The 20,571-nt window shown below is 35.6% G+C and overlaps 1 protein-coding gene across 3 annotated transcripts; it reads left to right on the top strand.

The window, feature by feature from the left end:
* The first annotated feature begins 956 nt into the window (after positions 1-956).
* Positions 957-16,323, top strand: LOC121320620 (ankyrin repeat and SOCS box protein 11-like). 3 transcript variants are annotated; one of them, XM_041259103.1, is made up of 8 exons: positions 957-1,173; positions 8,119-8,198; positions 9,635-9,742; positions 10,109-10,259; positions 12,172-12,306; positions 12,708-12,899; positions 13,853-13,973; positions 14,219-16,319. In XM_041259103.1, the coding sequence occupies exons 1-8, from the start codon at positions 996-998 to the stop codon at positions 14,226-14,228; spliced, it is 975 nt and encodes a 324-aa protein (XP_041115037.1). In that variant the 5' UTR covers positions 957-995; the 3' UTR covers positions 14,229-16,319. The 3 variants fall into 3 exon arrangements, with proteins under 3 accessions (XP_041115037.1, XP_041115038.1, XP_041115039.1); XM_041259105.1 differs by lacking the exon at positions 957-1,173 and adding an exon at positions 6,092-6,321 and having other exon boundaries at positions 14,219-16,323; XM_041259104.1 differs by lacking the exon at positions 14,219-16,319 and having other exon boundaries at positions 13,853-13,977.
* The last annotated feature ends 4,248 nt before the right edge of the window (positions 16,324-20,571 follow it).

The raw sequence follows: 20,571 nt of genomic DNA, 5'->3' as shown, positions 1-20,571 counted from the left end.
AAAGGGATTAGGTTCTCCTAATGCATTGTTTGACAAAAGGCTTGTATTATAACTGTTTGTAATAAACTGAAAAACAGTTTGTAACCAAAGTCTTCATTTTAATATTTAAGCATAACTGTAAAGGGAGACTTTTTTTAATGCAGAGGCTGCTTATTCAACAGCCTAGAATACTATTATATACTTTATATTTTCAGTGTTATGGAGACTGCTCAGGCAAAATCTACAACACCTTTCACATTAACCTATGATCTATACAGTGAATTAATCAAGTATCCATTTGTCTTGAAGTTGAAACTATTCAGTCAGAGTATGCCTTTCTCCTTTATTGAACGCTGCACAAAGCAAAACAAAAAACTGAAACATCTTGGTCTGTTTTACTCACACACACAAAAATAAATGAAGTAGCGCAAGAACACAATGAAAGGTTTTATGCTATGTCAAAGAAAAAATAAACATTAGACAGCCTGAATAACGAACAGCTTTATTTCCTACAATATTAAATACCAATAATTTACTCTATAACTTAGGGACATGTTTTTGGTGTCCTGTCTTTAAACAGACCATTAAGTTTCACAAAGACTCAGCAGGTCTATCATAACTGCATCAGAAATGATCAATTTTTGTGAAAATCCTGTTTGTAAGCGAAATAAAACTGTTTTTGTCTGTTTAGTTAATAGAGTATTGGTTTTACTTGTTTGTGAAAACTGTTGTTCCCCGGGTCTTTCTTCTTAGTACTGGTATATTCTGTTAAACACTGATCTATTGTTATGTTAGTTAAACATATCAAGTGACATTTTAATATCACCACCTGCTTAGTCACAATCTACAACCTAAACGGAAACTTTGTAATACGTTTAAAAATGTATGAACTAATTATATTCTTAGCAACAGAGAGCCACACCAACTGTAGCAGGATTTAAAATAGAAGTCATATGATTCCAAGAATAGAATAGCAAAACACTGCAGACCTATCTTTACTATCAGCTCTAAACAAAATGGAGGATACTTCTATACTGACTGCTTTTAACAATATTTATGTCGCTATCTTTACTTTGTTTTGTTTTAAGCTGTTTATCAAGATTTGTCTTGCTTTGCTGACTCAATTTTACATCGTCCAAGGAAACAGAAAGGAGGCTGCAAGAATTGCTGAAGAGATTTATGGAATAACTCCAGGTAAAAATAAAATATTATTTAGCAGCATAGCTTACAATAGAAGCTTGATACTAGGTCATTAATATTAGTATATAAGCTTTAAATAGTGTTTTAACAATCTTCAGATGAGATTCCACTGTAAAAATATGTGTTAGCACATAACTCCCAATGCTTCATATGGGGGAGGGGAGGGGTGTTCTGGGTAAATAATTAAACTTTGTAAATAAAGGCAGAAACTTTACAGGCAGCAAATAAATGGACACAGACAAGTAATTCTTGATATTTCCATTGTAGGTACACAGACTCAAGTTGATTGTTTAAATTCACAGCAGTTTAGTTAAGCAGTTTTTTCCTAAAGTATGTGCTTTTATTTATTATTATTTGTTATTTAACATTGTAATAAGATAACATAAATTCAAGTTTGACATAATTTTTTGCATAATGTTTTAGTGGAGAAACCACTCTATCTAAATTGTTAAATATGCAGTATTTGTTTGTTGGATCCCCGGTATAGGAAGTCATGTTGGATTGAAGTGCTTGTACTTCTGCATTTATTTGCAAAACTTAAAATATTCAGCATTTCATTAACAAGGTGACCTGGTTACTTAATATGATATTTAATTACAAATATTCAGAACAGACTAAACAAATAAATAAACAAATACATAAATAAGTAAACACATGCATACATATGATATCTTCATTGGATGGTACATGTTGTTCTACTACTGGTCTTTGATCGTATTGTAGACCAGTTCTCCATGTGAATAGTAGCTTATAGAGCAGTTGAAAAGCAGGTTGCTTGAAGAAACTGTTTATATCATGTATGTTGGGTTAGGGGCCATGACCATAGTGTTAGTTCCCTTAGTCTTGTCACCCATCATATGATGCCCGATCTAGCCAGTTACACTCTACTGTAGTGAATTGTCTTTCCAAAACAGCTTAATAAAAAATGTCCAAAGGACTATATAAACAGGTTGATTATTGGCCCCTTATGTGTGTATATATATATATATATATATATATATATATATATATATATATATATATATATATATATATATATATATATATATAAAAATCTATCATTTACAGGTGATCTTGGACTTTTGAACAATGTCTGACTGGATTGCAGATTTGATTGTACACTGTAGATGTAACCAGCTGCAATACTAGTTTGATATTGAAACAAGAAGAGATTGAGGTTTACAAACTGATTTCATGGTGCAGATGGAAATGTGATGTTCTAGACCTTGTGGCATTTGGGTATGATGTGATAAACTTGATTTTATACACATTTATATATTCACATCTACTGTTTATCCTACTGTGCACATCTTTACAAAGATTCTCTCTGTAGAATAATGCAGTTTGAGATTATGAGGAACTCCTGTATATGCTCACTAGTTTTTAATACTGTGTTGCTGTCAGCCTGTGAGTGTGGTTGTCATGTTAGAAACTTCAGGTATGTTATGGTACAAGATTAATTTACAGTACTATAAGATGCTTGCTAGATGTCTTCTTAAAAGCTAGGAGAACATTCAGCTGTCACACAATGTTTTGTTGCTCTCTGGTAAAAGCAGCACTTAAAATAGATCCCCACTAGAAAGGCAAGGCACCATGTCTGAAGATTTTATTCCAGTCTTGGATTGTTTTATAAAAAGGAGAACTGATGTAACAGGAATCTCTGCTTTGTCTTGGAATGCTAGCTATGTCCTGTACAGGAATTACATCTGCTGTCCATTTCAAGGGGGTACCATAACTTGTTTCAATGATATTACTGGAATGATTGGGTTTTTGCTCACCATACTCTGCTGCAATGAGCTCAAATTACTCCTCTTGTGCTGCAAGAAAAGATAATCTAAGTGCAGCACTGTTTTGTTTTAAACAGTTAATTTATCTTAGTCTGTTTGTTAAGAATAGTTGTTTATACAGTAAATCTTTACACACTAAACACTCACTTCCTCTTACTTTTTCTTTTTAAATGCAAATGTGTGACTGTGAAATCTTGAAAAAGCAGTCACCAAATGATCAGGCCCATTGTTGACTGGTTTTATTGTACCTTTACAAATACATTGAAATGGCCTCTAGAAGGAGACAGTTAAAAGGATCACCTATTTTAAGAATATTTTTCCCTTTTAATCGCGATTAACCAGTGTGAAGTCTATGCTGTCTATTTCTGATAGTTCTGTGTCCTCCTGTAGGAGTTTCCAATACCCTACACTGGTTTCTTTTAACCATTGCAGCTAATACAAACCAACTTGGTGCAGTACAGGCAGACGGTTTCATAGGCTGATCAAGTTTACTGTTCTTAATTGAGTTCTAGATGTCAACAATGTTTTAGGGTTCTTACAATTGATAGAAGTAATTCATTCGTTAATAGTTCGTCGAGAACAGACTCAAGATGTTAACACAAAATAACTACCCTTAACGCTAGCCTTAGAGATGCTGGTGTCTGTTTTTAAAAATATACTGAGCAATAAATAATATCTCTTTTTAGATCTGTACCAATGAAGAAATGGCAGAAGAGGTTTTTGCAGTAGACTTTATCAAACTGCCAAAAGTAATTGGGGATTGATTTGTACGTTGAGGCTTCCAATTCTAATTGCTAAGGGAGATAGTAAATGCAGTGCAGGCAGTGTCCTGAAGGTTTTTTTTTTTTTTTTTTTGCAACATTGAACAAGGAAAACATTTAAAGGGTGTCCCACACCCCACCTCCCCCCCCCCCACCTTCTCCCCTCCCAATCGTGATGGTTCTGATCATGTGCATGATCAAGTATACCTCCATACTCGTGGCAATGCTAGATGGAAATCATCGTTTCAAATAAAGAACTTCTGGCTCTGATGTGGGTGTGGTGCCTGCTAAACCTGATACGGTCTGCATTCCAGACTAACTCTATGGCCTGGGCGTATCCAGCCACAGATGTGTTTTTCCTCAGGGGACATATGTAATCTCCTTTTAGGCTGTTGACCTCGAGGCTAGGGAAGTTCAATAAGAAAACTAAAGAAATAAGCTTAATGGTTCATATGGTAGAGTTGGTCAGTCAGATATTTACTGATTTACTTGTTTGCCTATTTGTTTATTTATTTATTACATGCAATATTCCACTTACATAGCCTAGTGCCTTTAGTATGAGAGCATCTCAGCAGGACCATTGCTTTTCTCATGTGTGTTTAATTAGCCACTACCTATCTCTGAGCTCTTCAAATAGCTTTGGAGGTTAAGTCAAGAGAGTTTAAATCTTCTAAGCATTAAATAAATTTAATATATGAGGGGTCCTGCTGGAGTGGAGTACACCACTTAATCACCACTGTAAATTTAGCAGTTTTCCTGAATGTCATACTATTCATTTATCATAGTTTGCTTTTTTATCTCCTTTACCATACCTGTGCTTTACAATGATTTCACAATACTTTATTACACTTTGCTATGCTTTTATGTAGATAAGTTATTAAAACATGTTGCATTTCTACTGAAAATAGACTTGAGGTCAACTCGCATAAGCAACTATTTAAGTAAAAAAGAGCGTGCGACCTTGCAGCATAAGACAGTAATTACCTAGTCCTTAACAATATTTTTAAATCACGTTACGGTAGAAGCTTAGTTTTCAGTTAATAATGTTTTGTTTAATAGGGTATCCAATTAAACTAAAGTAAATGCCAACAGAACAGTTGTAAATAAAACACCTTTTTAAACAGCTTTGTTAAAGGCATGTTGTTACACATATATATATATATATATATATATATATATATATATATATATATATATATATATATATGTGTGTGTGTGTGTGTGTGTGTGCAACAAGGCATCATTGTTAACATGATGCTGAAGTAATCATTCAAAATGATCAGATTTTAATAAGATACTAAAACCCCAGCTCTTCCCCCGACACCCATGTCTATCCTAATTCCTTTGTTTGATTAACAAGTTTAACTGGTACTCTTCAGAACAGTTGTCAGGCCAGTTTTCTTCAACTAATTTGTAAACCTGACATTACATTTAAGCTGTCTTCTGAGAGTGCCACTTCCTTATTTTTTTGAGATCAGAAAACTTTTAGTTATTCCAAAAAATCATCTTCAATCAGAAGAGCTTTTTGCTGCTGTGCTCCTCGTTTCTATTCTAGTTGACACTAGGCAGGCTGAAACTTTGGATTCTTTGCAAAATTGAAAACATGCTTTTTGGAATGAGCTTTTATATAATTGGTTGAAGCTGGAGTGTATTGTACAGCTATGGCTAAAAGTTTAGCATCACCTAGAATTTTAAACGAGGTATTATTAATCAAAGAAACTACAAAATTATTATTATTAAGTAAAATTCTACCAGAAGCCATAATAGTAGTACAGTATTTCATGTTAGATTTTGAAAGGTAACATTTTTCAATTTTTGTCAGTTTTTTTGTTCAATATATGGAAAACTACAAAGCGGTATGTAATTCAACATGTTAACATAACATTAATTCCACTTATGAAGCAAAATTTGTTAATTCTATAGGGTGATGCAAAACTGCCATAGCTGTACATATGAGCTTCTTTTACTTTTAATTTAAGTAGGGTGCTCTGGGATGCCATGGCAAGAAGGGTATTATATAAAAATGTATTTGTATTGTATTGCATTATTTTAGTAATTGTTGATAAATGAGTTACTGGAATTCAAATGTATTCAACATCACACTCTATATCTGATGGAATTCCAGTGAAGAAGTTTATTATACATCATTTTAATGAACATCAGATTTGAACCATGCAGTGTTGAACAGCTGCTTACAGTAGAGAGGTGCCAGTTTGACATACTGCAAATTTTTAAAAAAAGTACCTGACTAGACAGATGTACCTTTTATTGATTACATACTGTGTAATGCAGTTTCGTAACTAACTGACTAAATGAAAGCATACTGTAATTGTTTTTTAGTGTCCATGTGAAAGGTCAGATTGAAAATTCTCCTCAAAGCAGCTCTTTGTCTAAGACAGCATTAGGGGGCGGGTTAGTTTTGAAGTGAGATATAATGGATAGGAGGACATTTCAAGTCAAATTGGCCGTGGGTCAGTTCAAAATGCTTTGCTGGGAAACATCAGAAATGCTCACAGAAATCACACTCTCAGTAGAATACTGGGCCAACCAGCATCACATATATGGAGGGTATATTTGTAACACTTTAATGAGTGGTAAGTGCTGTTTTCTTTTTCTCCTCCAGATGTTGCTTTGCTTGTTACTGCAGTCTTTGTTTCTCATTTTCTGTTTACCTTGATAGGAATCTGCTTACAGCAAACAGCCTTCTTTCCTGGAGTCCTTGCAAATGAAGATAACGTGCAGTGTCACAGAAAAATGTACACAGAGCTTTTGTTTTGCTGCTGGCAAAGCCTTTTTTTATCAGTGTGCTGCTTTCAGGAGACAGCTAATACCAACTTCTACTTTTCTGCAGTCTGTGGGAATAGATATTGTATAACCAGCAGTTACCAAAATATATTAAGAGCACTGTATACAATCCATTTTGTTTTTTAACAAAAACAATAGTTTTTTGCAATTGTAGGCTAAACTTTAAATCCTGTATATTATTTCATTTGTACAGCTTGATTAATGTGGCAGTGCATAGTGAACTTTGCATCAGTTGTAATAAACATGATTCAAACAACACAAACAGTATTTTTTTAGTATCACTCAAAGTGTACATGGCATTATGCCAAGTAACTCTAAGTAACACTGGTTTCTTCTGAACACTGTTTGTTTGAGCAGCAGTAGTGAAATGCAACCTGGTCTATTAGTCAAAGAGTAGCCACTCATCAGGACACTAAAGATTGTTTGCCGTTTCCGCAGACACTGCAGTGCTAGTCCTAGTTTGACAGATTACTAGACAGGGTTTTGTTTATTTATTTAACCTTCCACAATTTTTTGTGTTACTGTTGTTTATGCACTACAAACTTGCTTTGTATCTTCGATTTGCTGTCCCATGCAAGAGTTTTGAAGTGGCAGAGATAAAAGCTCATTACAGTATAATTTCTGACTTCAACTTCCTTTACTTTTAACTCTAGATACTGTAACTCTAAGGCACAAAAAGCAAGGACTGTACTAGTAAACAAAAGTGCAGCTCAAGAGAGTCTTTTTTTACAACAGGCTATTGCTTAAAGTTGTTGTATCCTGTTTCCGGCATTGTTTTTTTTTTTTTTTACTTATTTTACACATGATTGTGAATTTGTGTTTCTGTCCTGGATCATTAATGACACGCCTCTGCTATACAAGCAGTAACACTGACATTGTTAACACAGACTTGTCGTCGAGATGTTGCATTACTGAGTGCTTTTGTCTAAAACCTTTAAAAAGGTAAGACTATTGTTGAAGCAGACAAACAACTGTGTGGTTGAGAGGACTTTTTCTTTGGATAAAAGCTTGCAGAGAGGTGACTTCTTTACGGAAAGCCTCAGAGCTTTTCAAAGCCAGTCGGAGTGGTGAAAGAGGCAAATAAGTTGGGGAGCAGGTTATTTCTGGCCCGGGAATTACCTGGACACAGAAACAGGAAGTAATAATGAGCTGGCTATAAAAAACTGATATATCAGTTAAAAGAGCCATATTGATGCAGTGTTTAAAAATGAAAAATCTACCTTTATGGTTTCATGCAGCTCTGTTTCAAACACCAAATTTGGCAGACAGTTTTTAAGAGATTCGCCAGCCCATTATTGACAGAAGTAAAAACATGAAAAGGCTGTAAAAGGATGTGTCAGGTTCTTATAGTATTTACCATAGTTGATAGTCATACATGTATTGAAGGTACAGTATTGTTGTTATTGGTCCAAATTAGTAACACTTAAAGGGGGTTAAGGTAGCAGGAACACTACAGTATGCAATACTAACGGACAGCTTTGTTGTAGTTAAGGGAGTCTCGTTAAGCTAACTTGTTTCCAGAGTAGACTCTGACACGTTTGTCCTCCACACAGTCACAGAAACACACTGTATTTTCTGCTTTGCAGGTTCCTGGGCAGATAGATCCCCACTTCATGAGGCTGCATTTCATGGCAGACTTTTATCACTCAAGACCCTGATTGCACAGGTATGGGTTTGATTTGAAGGATTTTTTTTTTTTAATCATAGTAATCCATAGCTAATTATAACAAGCTTGGGTATGTACAGATGAGGACGCAATTATTAATCCACCTGCTTAAATGTTTGTTAAATGTGATTACTAATTTAATTTCTGTGACAAAATCATGTGGCAACCTTAGCCATATATGATGTACAGTCAACCTGTCATATCCGATTTAACTGGTCCCAGGGGTCCATCAGATTTTTAAAACTGTCTCATCTCAGAGGGAATCATTATATTATTTTGTAGTTGCTTTATTAACCTCGAGGCATTATACATTTATAATGTCAAGAATATCAGTGTTTCGAAAACCATTCCTGTTTTTTAATCCAATTCCATCTCCAATTCATTTTTAAAATCCACCCCTATGGCAGGGCAGAAGCCCTGCTGCTGTAAATAGAGTGTGTGTGGCGGGGATGAGGTTAAATCTGTCCCTGCCAGCAATCACAGGGGTGAATGAGTGAGTGAGTGAGTGGGGGGTGGGTTGTTGTAATCTTTGTATTGGTTTTCAACTTGGTAGTGGAAGATTAATGCCCACCCTACAAGTGATTTATTCTTTTGTTTGAACCTTTTATTAGCCTTGTGCTGTGTTCATTTTGTCCTGTTTTTATTTGTGTTTTGTTAAATAAACGTGTGCATACACACTTAAACTGCAGCTTTGGGTCTCTGGGTCTCTTTCCTGCCGGTAACAGCTTGGGTCGTGACACTGCCCTGTCACAATCCCCAATTCCAATTCCCTTTTAATCAATTCCAACACATCATTGATGCAATTAGGAGTGTTCTGTTGAAATAGTTTCTCCCAGTGGCAATGAACTACTAAAATTGAAGCTGCTGTCAATTCAATTGTAATTGTAATTGATCTTAAAAAGGAATTGTAATTGTAATTATAATTGGAATTGAAAAAAAGGAATTGACTCCAACCCTCCATGGAGCTCAGCAAAAAAAACAAAAAAACAACAAAAAAAAACTTGTTTCAGCTTTTTTAACAGTAATAATTATATCAACCCCTTGCTTTCTTGTTTTTTTTTATTGAACATATTTTGTTTTCTGCAACTGAATCTATTCTGTCCTGCTAAGCTGTTGAATCTATTGATTTAGACCTATAATAAAATGTGCTTGATGTGCACCGTTCAGCTGGTAGCAGCATGTGTAAATGATCCATCTGTTAATAGAGGGTATTGTATCTTGCAGGATTGGATATGACAGGTTCTATTGTATTTGAAGAATACTTTCAAAGTGAATTTGCAGTCTTTCAATTAAAGGATACTCCAGTTCTTGAGTATTGCAAGTTCATTAATAAAAAATTCCCGTTGCAAAACAGATTACTATTCAGAGCCACTGAACATGCAAGTAACGAGCTAGGATGCAGTCCCTGATACAGTTTTCAATTTTGACTTTTTTAGGGTTTTAATTTGAACATCACCACCATAGACAGAGTCTCTCCTCTTCACGAAGCCTGCTTGGGAGGCCATGTTGCCTGTGCAAAGGTTTTATTGGAAAACGGGGCTAATGTAAGTCAACAGAAAAAAATCTTGTGTATTTCCTTGACTTGGTGCACCAGCTGCTTCCAGCTGAGCTTACTGTAGCTATTGTTCTTTGGCGAGTTAAGTGGGACAAAAGACCAACATTGACTATTTGATTATTATTATGGATTATATCCATATTCACTCAATAATAAGATATAGAAGCAGTAAAAAGAAACTTATTAGACAAACATTTGTTTACCAAGACAATGTTGAGTAGTAACTCTGACACAGCTTCAGTAATTCAAGTGGATCCCATGTTGCGTGACCCCAGAAATATTCATATATTCATATATTTTTTGTCATAATGTACACGGCAGATTGTTTATTGCTTTTTTTTGTGGCTTTTCCCAGGTAAATTCAGTCACAGTTGAAGGCATCACTCCTCTGTACAATGCCTGCTGTAGTGGCAGTGCTGCCTGTGTGAATGTTTTACTGGAGTACGGAGCCAGATCCCAGCTCGAAATCCAGCTTCCTTCCCCAGTACATGAAGCAACAAAGAGAGGTAAAACACTAACTTTAGCTGGATGCACTTGTGCACTCTGACAAATACATATAGGGTTAGGTAGCATGAAGTGGGGCTAGCTGCAACATGTTTTAGAAGATAAAAAGTTAGAACTTGCAGCTGTGAGGACAGCTGTTGAGTTAGCTACCCATGCTCACTTACTGTGCCAGGGTATAATTTCAAAATAAAATGATTACTATTCCATTTCACAACAGGCAGCCTGTTCTTGGATATTTGTCCATTGCTTAAGTTATAAATGGTTCTGTAGGTTAAAAATGTTCTAGACAGTTTTTTCTTCACCAAGCTTTATGAAGACAGACATGACTGAATAATAATAATAATAATAATAATAATAATAATAATAATAATAATAATAATAATAATAAACAAACAAATTGACAAACTTAAAACATTATTGTAAAACTAAATGGGTGGGGTGGGGGGGAAAATTACTAAATAGACGAACCCTATGGTGATTGGGATACCACTAATTAAATACCTACTGGTACTGCACTGTAAAAAAAAAAAAAAAAAAAAAAAAAAAAAAAAGAAATCTGGGTAAACATTTAATACATTTTATTTAATTAAATAAATATTGACATATTTTCTTATATAATTTATCTGGTTACCATGACATTTATCAGTAATGGAAAATGTTGTTATTTTACATCACTAGTTTAGTAGAGAAATGTCAAGCTTTCACATGAATATTGTTTACAAATAGAGACAGGAAGCATTGGCTTTTCCCTTAGCCTGGTTAGCACCTTGCTTACAGAGAGGAGTAATGTGCTTTTCAGTGTCTGCTCTAATTCATTGTAGTTTTATTCATTAACCTGACTGCCAGCATTTGGAGAACAATTTGGTGCTTGAAGGATGGGGCAGACCGATTTTAAGTAATCAATCGATAAATTCTCCCTTTGTGGTATTTTCAAATAATTAAGGATTGGAAATTGTTTGTCTTGGTATTTGCAAAGATTGTGTTGTGGCTTTCATGTCGGCATAGTTTTACCTGTCATCTTCTGATACAATTTGATAACTGTAAGGGTTTTTTCTACATTAAAAAATACCAGATACGTAAAATTAAATTAAAGGCAAACGTAGACATAACATTGTATTAAAAAAAAAAAAAAAAAAAAAAAAAAAAAATCAGTGTAAAAAATATCTTATGTCCTAACTTAACCAAACATATTTCAAATAATTTGGCAGAGCTTAGTAAACTTCCCAAGTGCAGAGATGATTTTGCTATCGACATTATCTGTACTTTTTAATAATCTGCCAAAGAAGGATAAGGGCTGGTGTTAATGAAACGTTTTCATTTCATTACATCAGCAATCAATGATGTCATTAAATTGTAGTGATTTACACCTTAAATCAACATTGTATTAACTGCAGTTAACTGATTGTAGTCATAAGCCCACTTCACATCCCGTTTCATAAAAACAGTTTTTTTTTTTTTTTTTTTTTTTTTTTTTGGTTTGTTTTTTTACATTTTTGTATGTTTGTGTTTCAACCGATTCACAGCAATTTACAGGCACACCAAGGGGTGGAGTCTTCCCCACAGTAGGAAAGTAAACACACACAAACAATTTATAATAGGGCTGAGACACATTCATACACTATTGAGAGATAGGATAACACGCCCAGCTGTGGCATGGCTCTGGGGCCTGTGTCTGAGTGAAGTGCTAATGGTGCTTTGATCCTCCATGGGGTTAGGAGCAGGGCAACCAACCCACACAATACAATACAAAAAATGCAAAGTTTGTAGACAGCATAACAATAAAGGAATTCTGTGGGAATGACGTTGCAATACTATAGTCACACATCACCAGCATGAATTTAACAGGTCTCTTTATTGACATCTTTTTGTGCCCCCTTAATCATGTTTTTAAAGAATGAATGTGTTTTTGACTAGGTCATAGAGAATGCATGGAGATTCTGCTTGCTAATGGGGTAAATATAGACCAAGAAGCCCCCCAACTCGGAACCCCACTTTATGTGGCCTGCACCTGTCAGAAAACAGACTGTGTGAAGAAACTTCTAGAGTTAGGTAAGTGGGGGGGGGGGGAGCAAAAAGCATTGCCTGTGTTATTCCAGAGCAATAATATATAAAACAACAAATCAGCTGTTAGTATTGATTCCTATTTTAGCGAGCATGGTCAGTGATCAACATACTAAACTATATGAGTTCCAGGTGCATTAGAATGCATATTAACATCAATGTCATTGAAAATAGCATAACATAGGCCCAGGGTCTGGCTGCCAAGTGGATTGCGAAATGTGAAAAGCATAAATCAATACAGAGGCTAAACCACAAACCGAATACTGGTACTAATGAAGCATGTTTCAGAACTGTGCTCAGGGAGGGACGCTGGATATATTTTCCCAGAATACCAGGGTACTGTGAAATGCTACTACACTGTGTAAAGATGCCGTTTTGCACCTTAACAGGAGCCAATGTGGACCTGGGCAGATTGCAGGACACTCCGCTTCACGCAGCAGCCAGAAAAACAAGCACAAAAGTAGTGGACTTGCTCATAGATTATGGGGCAGATGTGAAATGCAGAAATGTTGAAGGGAAGAGGCCGGTGGAACTCGCTGCCCCAAACACTACGGTGGAAAGAGCGCTTTTACAACGAGAAGGTATCTCCTTTAAAGAAGCCGTGCTGTGATACAATAACGTGCTACTGTGGATAGCATAGCAGAACATTCTTGAAGAAATAGGGCGCCTTTTGTATACATTTACACATTTGTTTTGTATTTTTTATGTACACTCTTGTGTATGCTCTTTTTTGTGACCTCCAGGTGTCAGTGTTACTCAATTTTCTTTTTAATATTAAATTGGATATGTTATTTTAAAGTAGCTGATACAGATAGTTCCTTTTTATATGTATTAATCAACAAATAATGAAGAGGTTCTATTTTATATTGTTGTTCCTGAAAATAACTTTTTTTTTCTCTTGGCTTTCCTTTTCTGCTTGGCAAGTAGTTAATTTGAACATTGAGTCACTGTGTAGAAGTGATACCTTTGATTCGGCCAAGGTATAGCTTGTTAGTCGTCTTTTATAGTAAAACTTAAAACAGTAAAACAGTATTTTTCATCAAAACATTTTTAATTCCATACTTACCAGATTTTCTTCAGTGTGGTGTGTGACCTTGTTTTAATTGTAAGATACCATGCATACTGTAAATGTAGGTTGTGTACCAATCTAATGCATGCAGAGTGATATATTATCCAGGCCAAGATGTTGATTATGTGTTAAAGATGCCATGCCCTTCAATAATTTATTTTAGAATACAAATGTTTTTGTTCCTCTTTATATTGCTTTTCCATGTGGGATATCCTTCTTTGTGCATGTTAGCCATCATTTAAATCATATCCTCTATTGGAAACAATCAGCTCTTAGCAAAATGTAATACCTAATGGAAAACAATATACACTCCCCTAGTTTATGATATCAGTAAAGTACCACTGAATAAGTGTACAAAGCCTTGACATCACTTTTAAATGAACAAATAAAGCTAAGAAGCCCCATATCATACATTACCTCCTGTAGCTACATGACAAATCTGTTGACCTTATTTGTTTTCCTCAGGTCCTGCTGCTCTGACACAGCTTTGTCGACTTTGTATTCGGAAACATTTGGGTCGATCACGACTTCACAAAGTTTCCAAGTTAGAGCTTCCAGGACGATTGAAAGAATTTCTTCTCTACAGGTAATTAGATTTGAAATGTTTTTGCATATCTGACCTGTATTAACCTTCTATTGCCAGTATTTTACATTCAAACTGATGTACTGCATGTAGTCTTCCACATTACCTACTACAGTTGGGTCTTTAAGTTGGACCAAATTGACTGCATATAGCTCAAGATTATCACATAATTACTGAAGTGTTACAGTGATGCTTATTGAGACTACTAAAAAGGAATAACCAAATGTTTTTGTTTTCTTTTTCTCCAGAATTTGTTGAATTTAGCACAGATTTGGAGATCTCCTGTAAAATGCAGACCATGGAGATTTTCGTCAATCTAATCCAACCTTCTGCATATAATCCAAACACTCTATCACCAGTTCTAATGCAGCTAATGTCTTCATCAGTATTATGATAATACTGATGAAGGCATCAGCTGAAACGTTTGTCTACTTGACATAGCATCTTCTAGTTTTACCCCATATTTACCACCATTAGCATAATGCAACTGGAATGACAATAAATGCATTGATTAAAAGGGATGTTCTCAATCAGTACACAATTGTTTCTTGCTCACTACTACACTTGTATAAAACACAACAGAAAAATAGATATACGAGTGGAGATAGTGATATTTGTTGTGTTATTAAACATCACAACACGTGATAATTTACAGCAACCAGTGCTTTATGATTTTATCATCCATTTCTCAAACAGCTTTTTTCAGAACTTATAAAAAAAGATAACATACTGAGTTTCAAAGTGGCTTAGATCACATGTGAAATTAATTTGATGGTTCTTAGTTATTAGTAGGCCACATCACAAAATCATTGGACATCATATGCAACAATATTGGCACCGAGCTGGGGACGGATGGGCAAGCAAACTGAACTTCTGCATCATCCTTAAACTGAATGGTTCTCCAGGGCAGAGTTTAGATGTATGTGAAAACTCACATTGTTACTGCAAGGATGGAAATACTGCATAGAGCTTTCCTATTGCAGGTTATACTATGAACAGACATGCCTGAGCTTGATACCTATAGCCACTGCTTATATGTAACATGCTCTGGCATGTCTTTCAACCTGTAGTGCCTAAATTGCTTTACATCAGTTGGAGTCTTATTTCCGTGCCTTTCTTAAAATCTTCAGAAACACAATTTCTAATGCTAAAACAAACAAGAGACTAATACTATTCACAAGTAATTCAACGAAGCTGCCGAGTTGTTTATTTTTGTTCCGGTGCTGAATTGGATGTGTTTTTACTTTTTGAAAAAATAGAGAACGTTTTTGAGCAAGTAGCTGCACTTGAAAATTTTGACTGTACAATTAAAACAAACTTTCTAATTCAAGAACATACATTAATGCCACAAAGCTAAGGAACAGTATCATTGATTTTATAAATAATATTTAAAAAAAAAAAAAAAAAAAAAAGTTTTTAATACTTGTTTCACCTTGGAGGGGGTTCAATATATTTATATTTAACTTTGAGAAATATAACTACTGTTTTTTCTGTTAAATGTCGTGAAAATCTGTAAGCATTGTCTAGCAAGTTACTCTGGTAGCAATACTTTTTGTTTTGTGTTATTCAATTATTGTTATTGTTATTGAATTGTCCTGAAATACTATTATACCGTAAAACCCCATTTGTCTCAACTGAATCGCCCTCCACCCCAGTATCACATGTAATGAGGCCTAAACTCCTGTTTATCCAAACGCCCATATTCTGTCCTGAGAGCAGTTCAGATGAAGGCTGTTTTATTATAGTTGCTTACTGATTCTGTAGAAAAAAAATGTATTTAGTCGATTTCCAGTTAAAAAAAATAATAAACAGATTGCTTTGTCTTGTTTGTTTGAAGAACTAAAGCTTTTCCAAGTCATTTTAAAACAAATGCACAGCCATCACATTATGGGTAATATTGACCAATTCTGAACTGAAGTACCCATTGTCAATGCACAAATCTTTACATGGTATTTTTATATTTCCTCAGTTATGATGTCCGCAAATATTCGGAGTGGTCCCAAGTTCTGTTTTGTCTTTACCTGCCTCTGAGCTTACTTAGAGCTTTGTGACCTTTAAACTGCTGGGCCCAGCTACTCTACATGTACAGAGAGGATAGGTGGAGAGCAGGACGGAAAAATAAAGATTTTATTCATTCAGTAGTGCCCAATGCTATATATCTAGTGCTAGTAACAAACAAATTAGGCACAGTATGGAGTAACAAATTCAACCTTCTGAGTTCCTTAATTCTAGTTTTTATTATCCATTTTATTTTTCATCGAGAGAGTTAGAAAGCACTCTGGAAGAAAGAACTTAATACATATTTATACCTTCAGAAATTGACTGTGCAACCTTCTCATGCTGTAACAATGTGTTATCAGTTCCACTTTATTTTTTCAATGTTTATAAATAAATAAACAAGTTATCCAGATGTACAAGTGCTAGAGAACAGTTCCAGTGTTTTTTGCTAAATACAATAAATAAATAGATATTTGAGCCATTACCAACACAGTTAAACCCATTTCACTACGCAAGTAAAATGAGCTTAGATAGAATCAATTATGTTTGAATGGAAAAAAGATAATAATCTTACAGGAAAGCACAATTTCTACACATTTGATCACGATCGTTGTTGTCAAAGGCTGGATAAAAGGGAAAAACTCTGGAAAATTAAAAATGAGTTTAGTCATAAAGCATCACTGCTAAACATGTATGATTGGTGAGCAGTAAAAAAATACCATACAAAACAACACAGGTAAATCTGAGAAAATGTGGAATATAATTTTTCAGTGGTAACTGTTTTCTACCATTAGGCAGGGCACTTTCACATACATTCGGAGTTTACTGTAGTGTGTTTAAACCATACTCACATCTAACAAGGTAGCAGTTGTGAAAGAAAAGAAAATAGTTAAGGACTGTAATAGCTCTGTTTAACAGTCTGCCTACTATTGAGTGTCTCTCCACTACTGTAATTGTTGCCTAAACGTTGATTGACAGTCATTTAGGAATTATTCCGTGTGTATTATTTGACTGAACAATCACATTCGAAATGAGAGCTCCCATCCGTCAACTTCTGAAGCCAATTCTACTCATGGACTCCAATTTTTGAGTTATTTTAGACTTGTCAAAGAAAGGTACATTAATAAACAGGGTGTGTTTTAAAAGTTGCTATTGCCCTCTTGTGATCCTGTGTACACTAAAATGTACCTTGCTTTCCATTTGTACCGTTTCAAAAATGTACGTGTTGCGTAGTAAGGAGAATGTTATCTTTATTGATTTTATATCACAAATGCTTTCTGCTCTATTTACTCATATCCCCTCATGACCATCTACTACGAGTAGACAAACATTTTGGAATGTAATTAGCCAAAACTTTGGATTACTTTAACTTTTTATTTTTATTTATTTATTTTTAAATAGTTTTTCATCATTCATTAACAGGCTGCCAGTACATGCATTATCTAATTTAGCCACTAGATGGTAGTATAACTACACATTTTTATATATATATATATATATATATATATATATATACACACACACACACACACACACACACACATACAACAGTTTGCAGAAGTATTCAGACCCCTGCAAAGTTTTCACATTTTGTTGGCACCTGAGCGTACTCCACAATCTTTCAAATTAGACTTTACATGTAGAATCTACACTAACTACTCCAAGTTGATAATGTTAAAAAATGCATCTAGAATATAAATAAGTAAGATTTACAGAGAAAAACAGATTAATCTCAGTTGCATGAGTATTCAATCTGCTACTGCAGCCCTAAATCAGCTCAGGTGCAAATGATTTGTTTGAAAGGTCACAAAATTAGTGAAATGGTTTCAGCCTGTGTGTACACAAAGTGGTTTAACTTGTAGATAATTTCCCCCAGGTATGTAGACTTTCAATCTGCAACTCACACAGTGATCCAACAAAGCAACCATGAGGACCAAGGAGCTTTCAAAACAATTCAAGGATAAATTGGTAGAGAGGCACAGAGCAGGAGAAGGGGTACAAGAAAATTTCAAAGGTGCTGATTATCCCTCTCAGCACGGTGAAGTCCATCATTAAGAAGTGGAAGACACCCAGACACTACCCAGATCAGGTCGCCCTCCCAAACTGAGCAGCCGGGCAAGCAGGATATTGGTTCGGGATGTCACTCTGAAGCCAACAATGATCTTGAGAGATCTGCAAAGTTCTGTGTCTGAGATGGGAGTCAGTGTTCACACATCAACAATAAAATGGTCCCTTTGACCACAGTGCGGTCTCTGGACAAGCCTGAGCAACATGAGGAGATGCAGGTATTAAAATGACCGTTAGGGTTCACGTCAGGGAACCAACTGTAACTGAGTTTGGGGGAGTTTCCATGTGTGGTTATTTACACGTGAAGTGGTGATGTGTGTGAACGTTTAGGAGAACAGCTCAAGAGGATCAGGTTTGTGGTCACATGACGTGAAAAACGAAAAATCCACACCCACTTTCACATGGAAACCCGCCTTTCACGTGAAAACGTCCACAGCTCCCAAACCAGACAGCCTTGTAAGCATAGGTGCAAGGTGTCTGGCACAGATCTCTAAAATCCTACACCTCCACTGGTTTTCAGCCATGGTTGGACAGTTTTAGTCTATACCTTGAGTTCATTATTTTCTTCATTCTTTAATTTAAAAGTCGTGTGATAAATTAGTTGAAATGTTATTCACTAATTACGACATGCCACCCCATCAATGGACATCTAAAAAAAAATGGGCAAGAGCAGTAAACAACCAGGCACGAGGCATCTCCTAAAAGGTATTGACAGTGTCGACCCAAGGGACCTATTCAGCCTGAAAAAAGAAACAAGGACCAGGGGTCACAAATGGAGATTAGACAAAGGGGCATTCAGAACAGAAAATAGGAGGCACTTTTTTACACAGAGAATTGTGAGGGTCTGGAATCAACTCCCCAGTAATGTTGTTGAAGCTGACACCCTGGGATCCTTCAAGAAGCTGCTTGATGAGATTTTGGGATCAATAAGCTACTAACAACCAAACGAGCAAGATGGGCCGAATGGCCTCCTCTCGTTTGTAAACTTTCTTATGTTCTTATTTACAAACAACAGCTTTATTACATGAGCTTAACACTGTGCTTTAAACAGGTTCACTAAAACAAGACGTCACCTGACAACCATTGATTTCCAGGTGAGATTCTCTCGTATTCCTGTTCTCTGTGCATGGAAACCACATTTTCCCGAGATGTCTGCGAAAACAGCATGAGAACGCCATACATGGCTAATTTGCATATCGCCCTCCTCCTTTCCCCTACATTTGCATGACGTCAGGTGAAGACGGTCTTCTGGAATAAAATGAACTGAGTCAAAGGAAACTCCAAATGTATCAGGCCATTTTTCATTTGGCTCCAGCACAATGTGAACGTGAGAAAATTAGAGCACATGGAAAATCTTCCTTTGACAAAGATTTCCAATGGAAAAAATAACACATACAAATAAATACTTAGCACATTTTGAGTTTTAAATTAATTAAAATCTAAACACTATGAATGATTTAATTGACTGATATCAGATACTTTTTTTACATTTGTTTTTTTAAAGTGACTTTGTTTGGAGTGGATAACTGCAGGCAAGCAGAAACCAGACTCCCTTTTTGTGTTTTTTGTTTTCTTCAGTCTCCCATTCCTGCTTGCAGGTTTAGATCATGCATGATGTCACTGATGACATCTGGAACCTAAAGGCAATGATTTCAAAAGTAAATCTAAAATGTCAGAAGACATGGCTTTGATTTAAGTCCTGGCACTTGTTTGTTTCTGTAAGATTAAAAGGAACACACTCCCCAGGCTGTGGTGGGCCCTGAGACAGTGTCGGGAAAGGGCAGAGCATGCGTTTCTTTAAGGATCTTTTTGCAGAGTTCTCCCATTGTCAGTGCACAATACATTGATGTAATTTTTACAATTCTATAACACATTTCTGTGAAGGAACATCAAGACACCCTGTTTAAGACTTTACAATACCGTAATAAAGTAAAAACAGGGACTGGAGAACAGAATCCAAAATACAAGCCATCTCTAGCAAACCCTTCTGTATAAAGGACTGCAAATATCCCTGACAGGTATTGTTTAAGATATAAAGCTGTATTACCCTATTCAAAGTTAGTGAAAATTACTAAGGGCAGACAACAAATCTTGGAGACCTGTCAGATGGAATTTATAGTATTTACGTATTTACAGCGTTATGACAGCTGTTGCCACATTTTTTTTGCCTAGTAAAAGGGTGGTAAAGTACATAAAACCGTGATTATATTACTTCAATGACTTGGCATCTCAATCCACTGAATTGAATGGAAACCATAGTGAATGTGTGGTAAAGTACAGAGAACTATGATAAAGCATGGTACTGGGGGAAATACATATGACAAACTTACCATGATAAAGTTTTGTAAAGGACAGTACACCACAAAAAAGGAAAGCATGCAGAGTCTGAAGGGATATGTGACTGAACATGTGAACTGAGTGGCAAGTGCATCTCGAATGTCTTTGGGAATTGAGGCCCATCGTCTTGGAGCACAGTAGCTAGAAACGATCGATGAAACACAGTTTTCAAAAGTGAAATCAAAGTTTTTGAAACAGG

The sequence above is a fragment of the Polyodon spathula genome, chromosome 9 (assembly GCF_017654505.1).
Source record: "Polyodon spathula isolate WHYD16114869_AA chromosome 9, ASM1765450v1, whole genome shotgun sequence".
NCBI lineage: Eukaryota > Metazoa > Chordata > Actinopteri > Acipenseriformes > Polyodontidae > Polyodon > Polyodon spathula.
This window is presented reverse-complemented; position numbering and strand designations above follow the sequence as displayed.

What these genes read in the sequence shown, in the direction of transcription:
- LOC121320620 (XM_041259103.1), top strand. Translation starts at nt 996, where the DNA reads ATGGAGGATACTTCTATACTGACTGCTTTTAACAATATTTATGTCGCT. An exon ending in GATTTATGGAATAACTCCAG is followed by an intron (nt 1,174 to 8,118) that starts GTAAAAATAAAA and finishes TCTGCTTTGCAG; the next exon opens with GTTCCTGGGCAGATAGATCC. An exon ending in TCAAGACCCTGATTGCACAG is followed by an intron (nt 8,199 to 9,634) that starts GTATGGGTTTGA and finishes TGACTTTTTTAG; the next exon opens with GGTTTTAATTTGAACATCAC.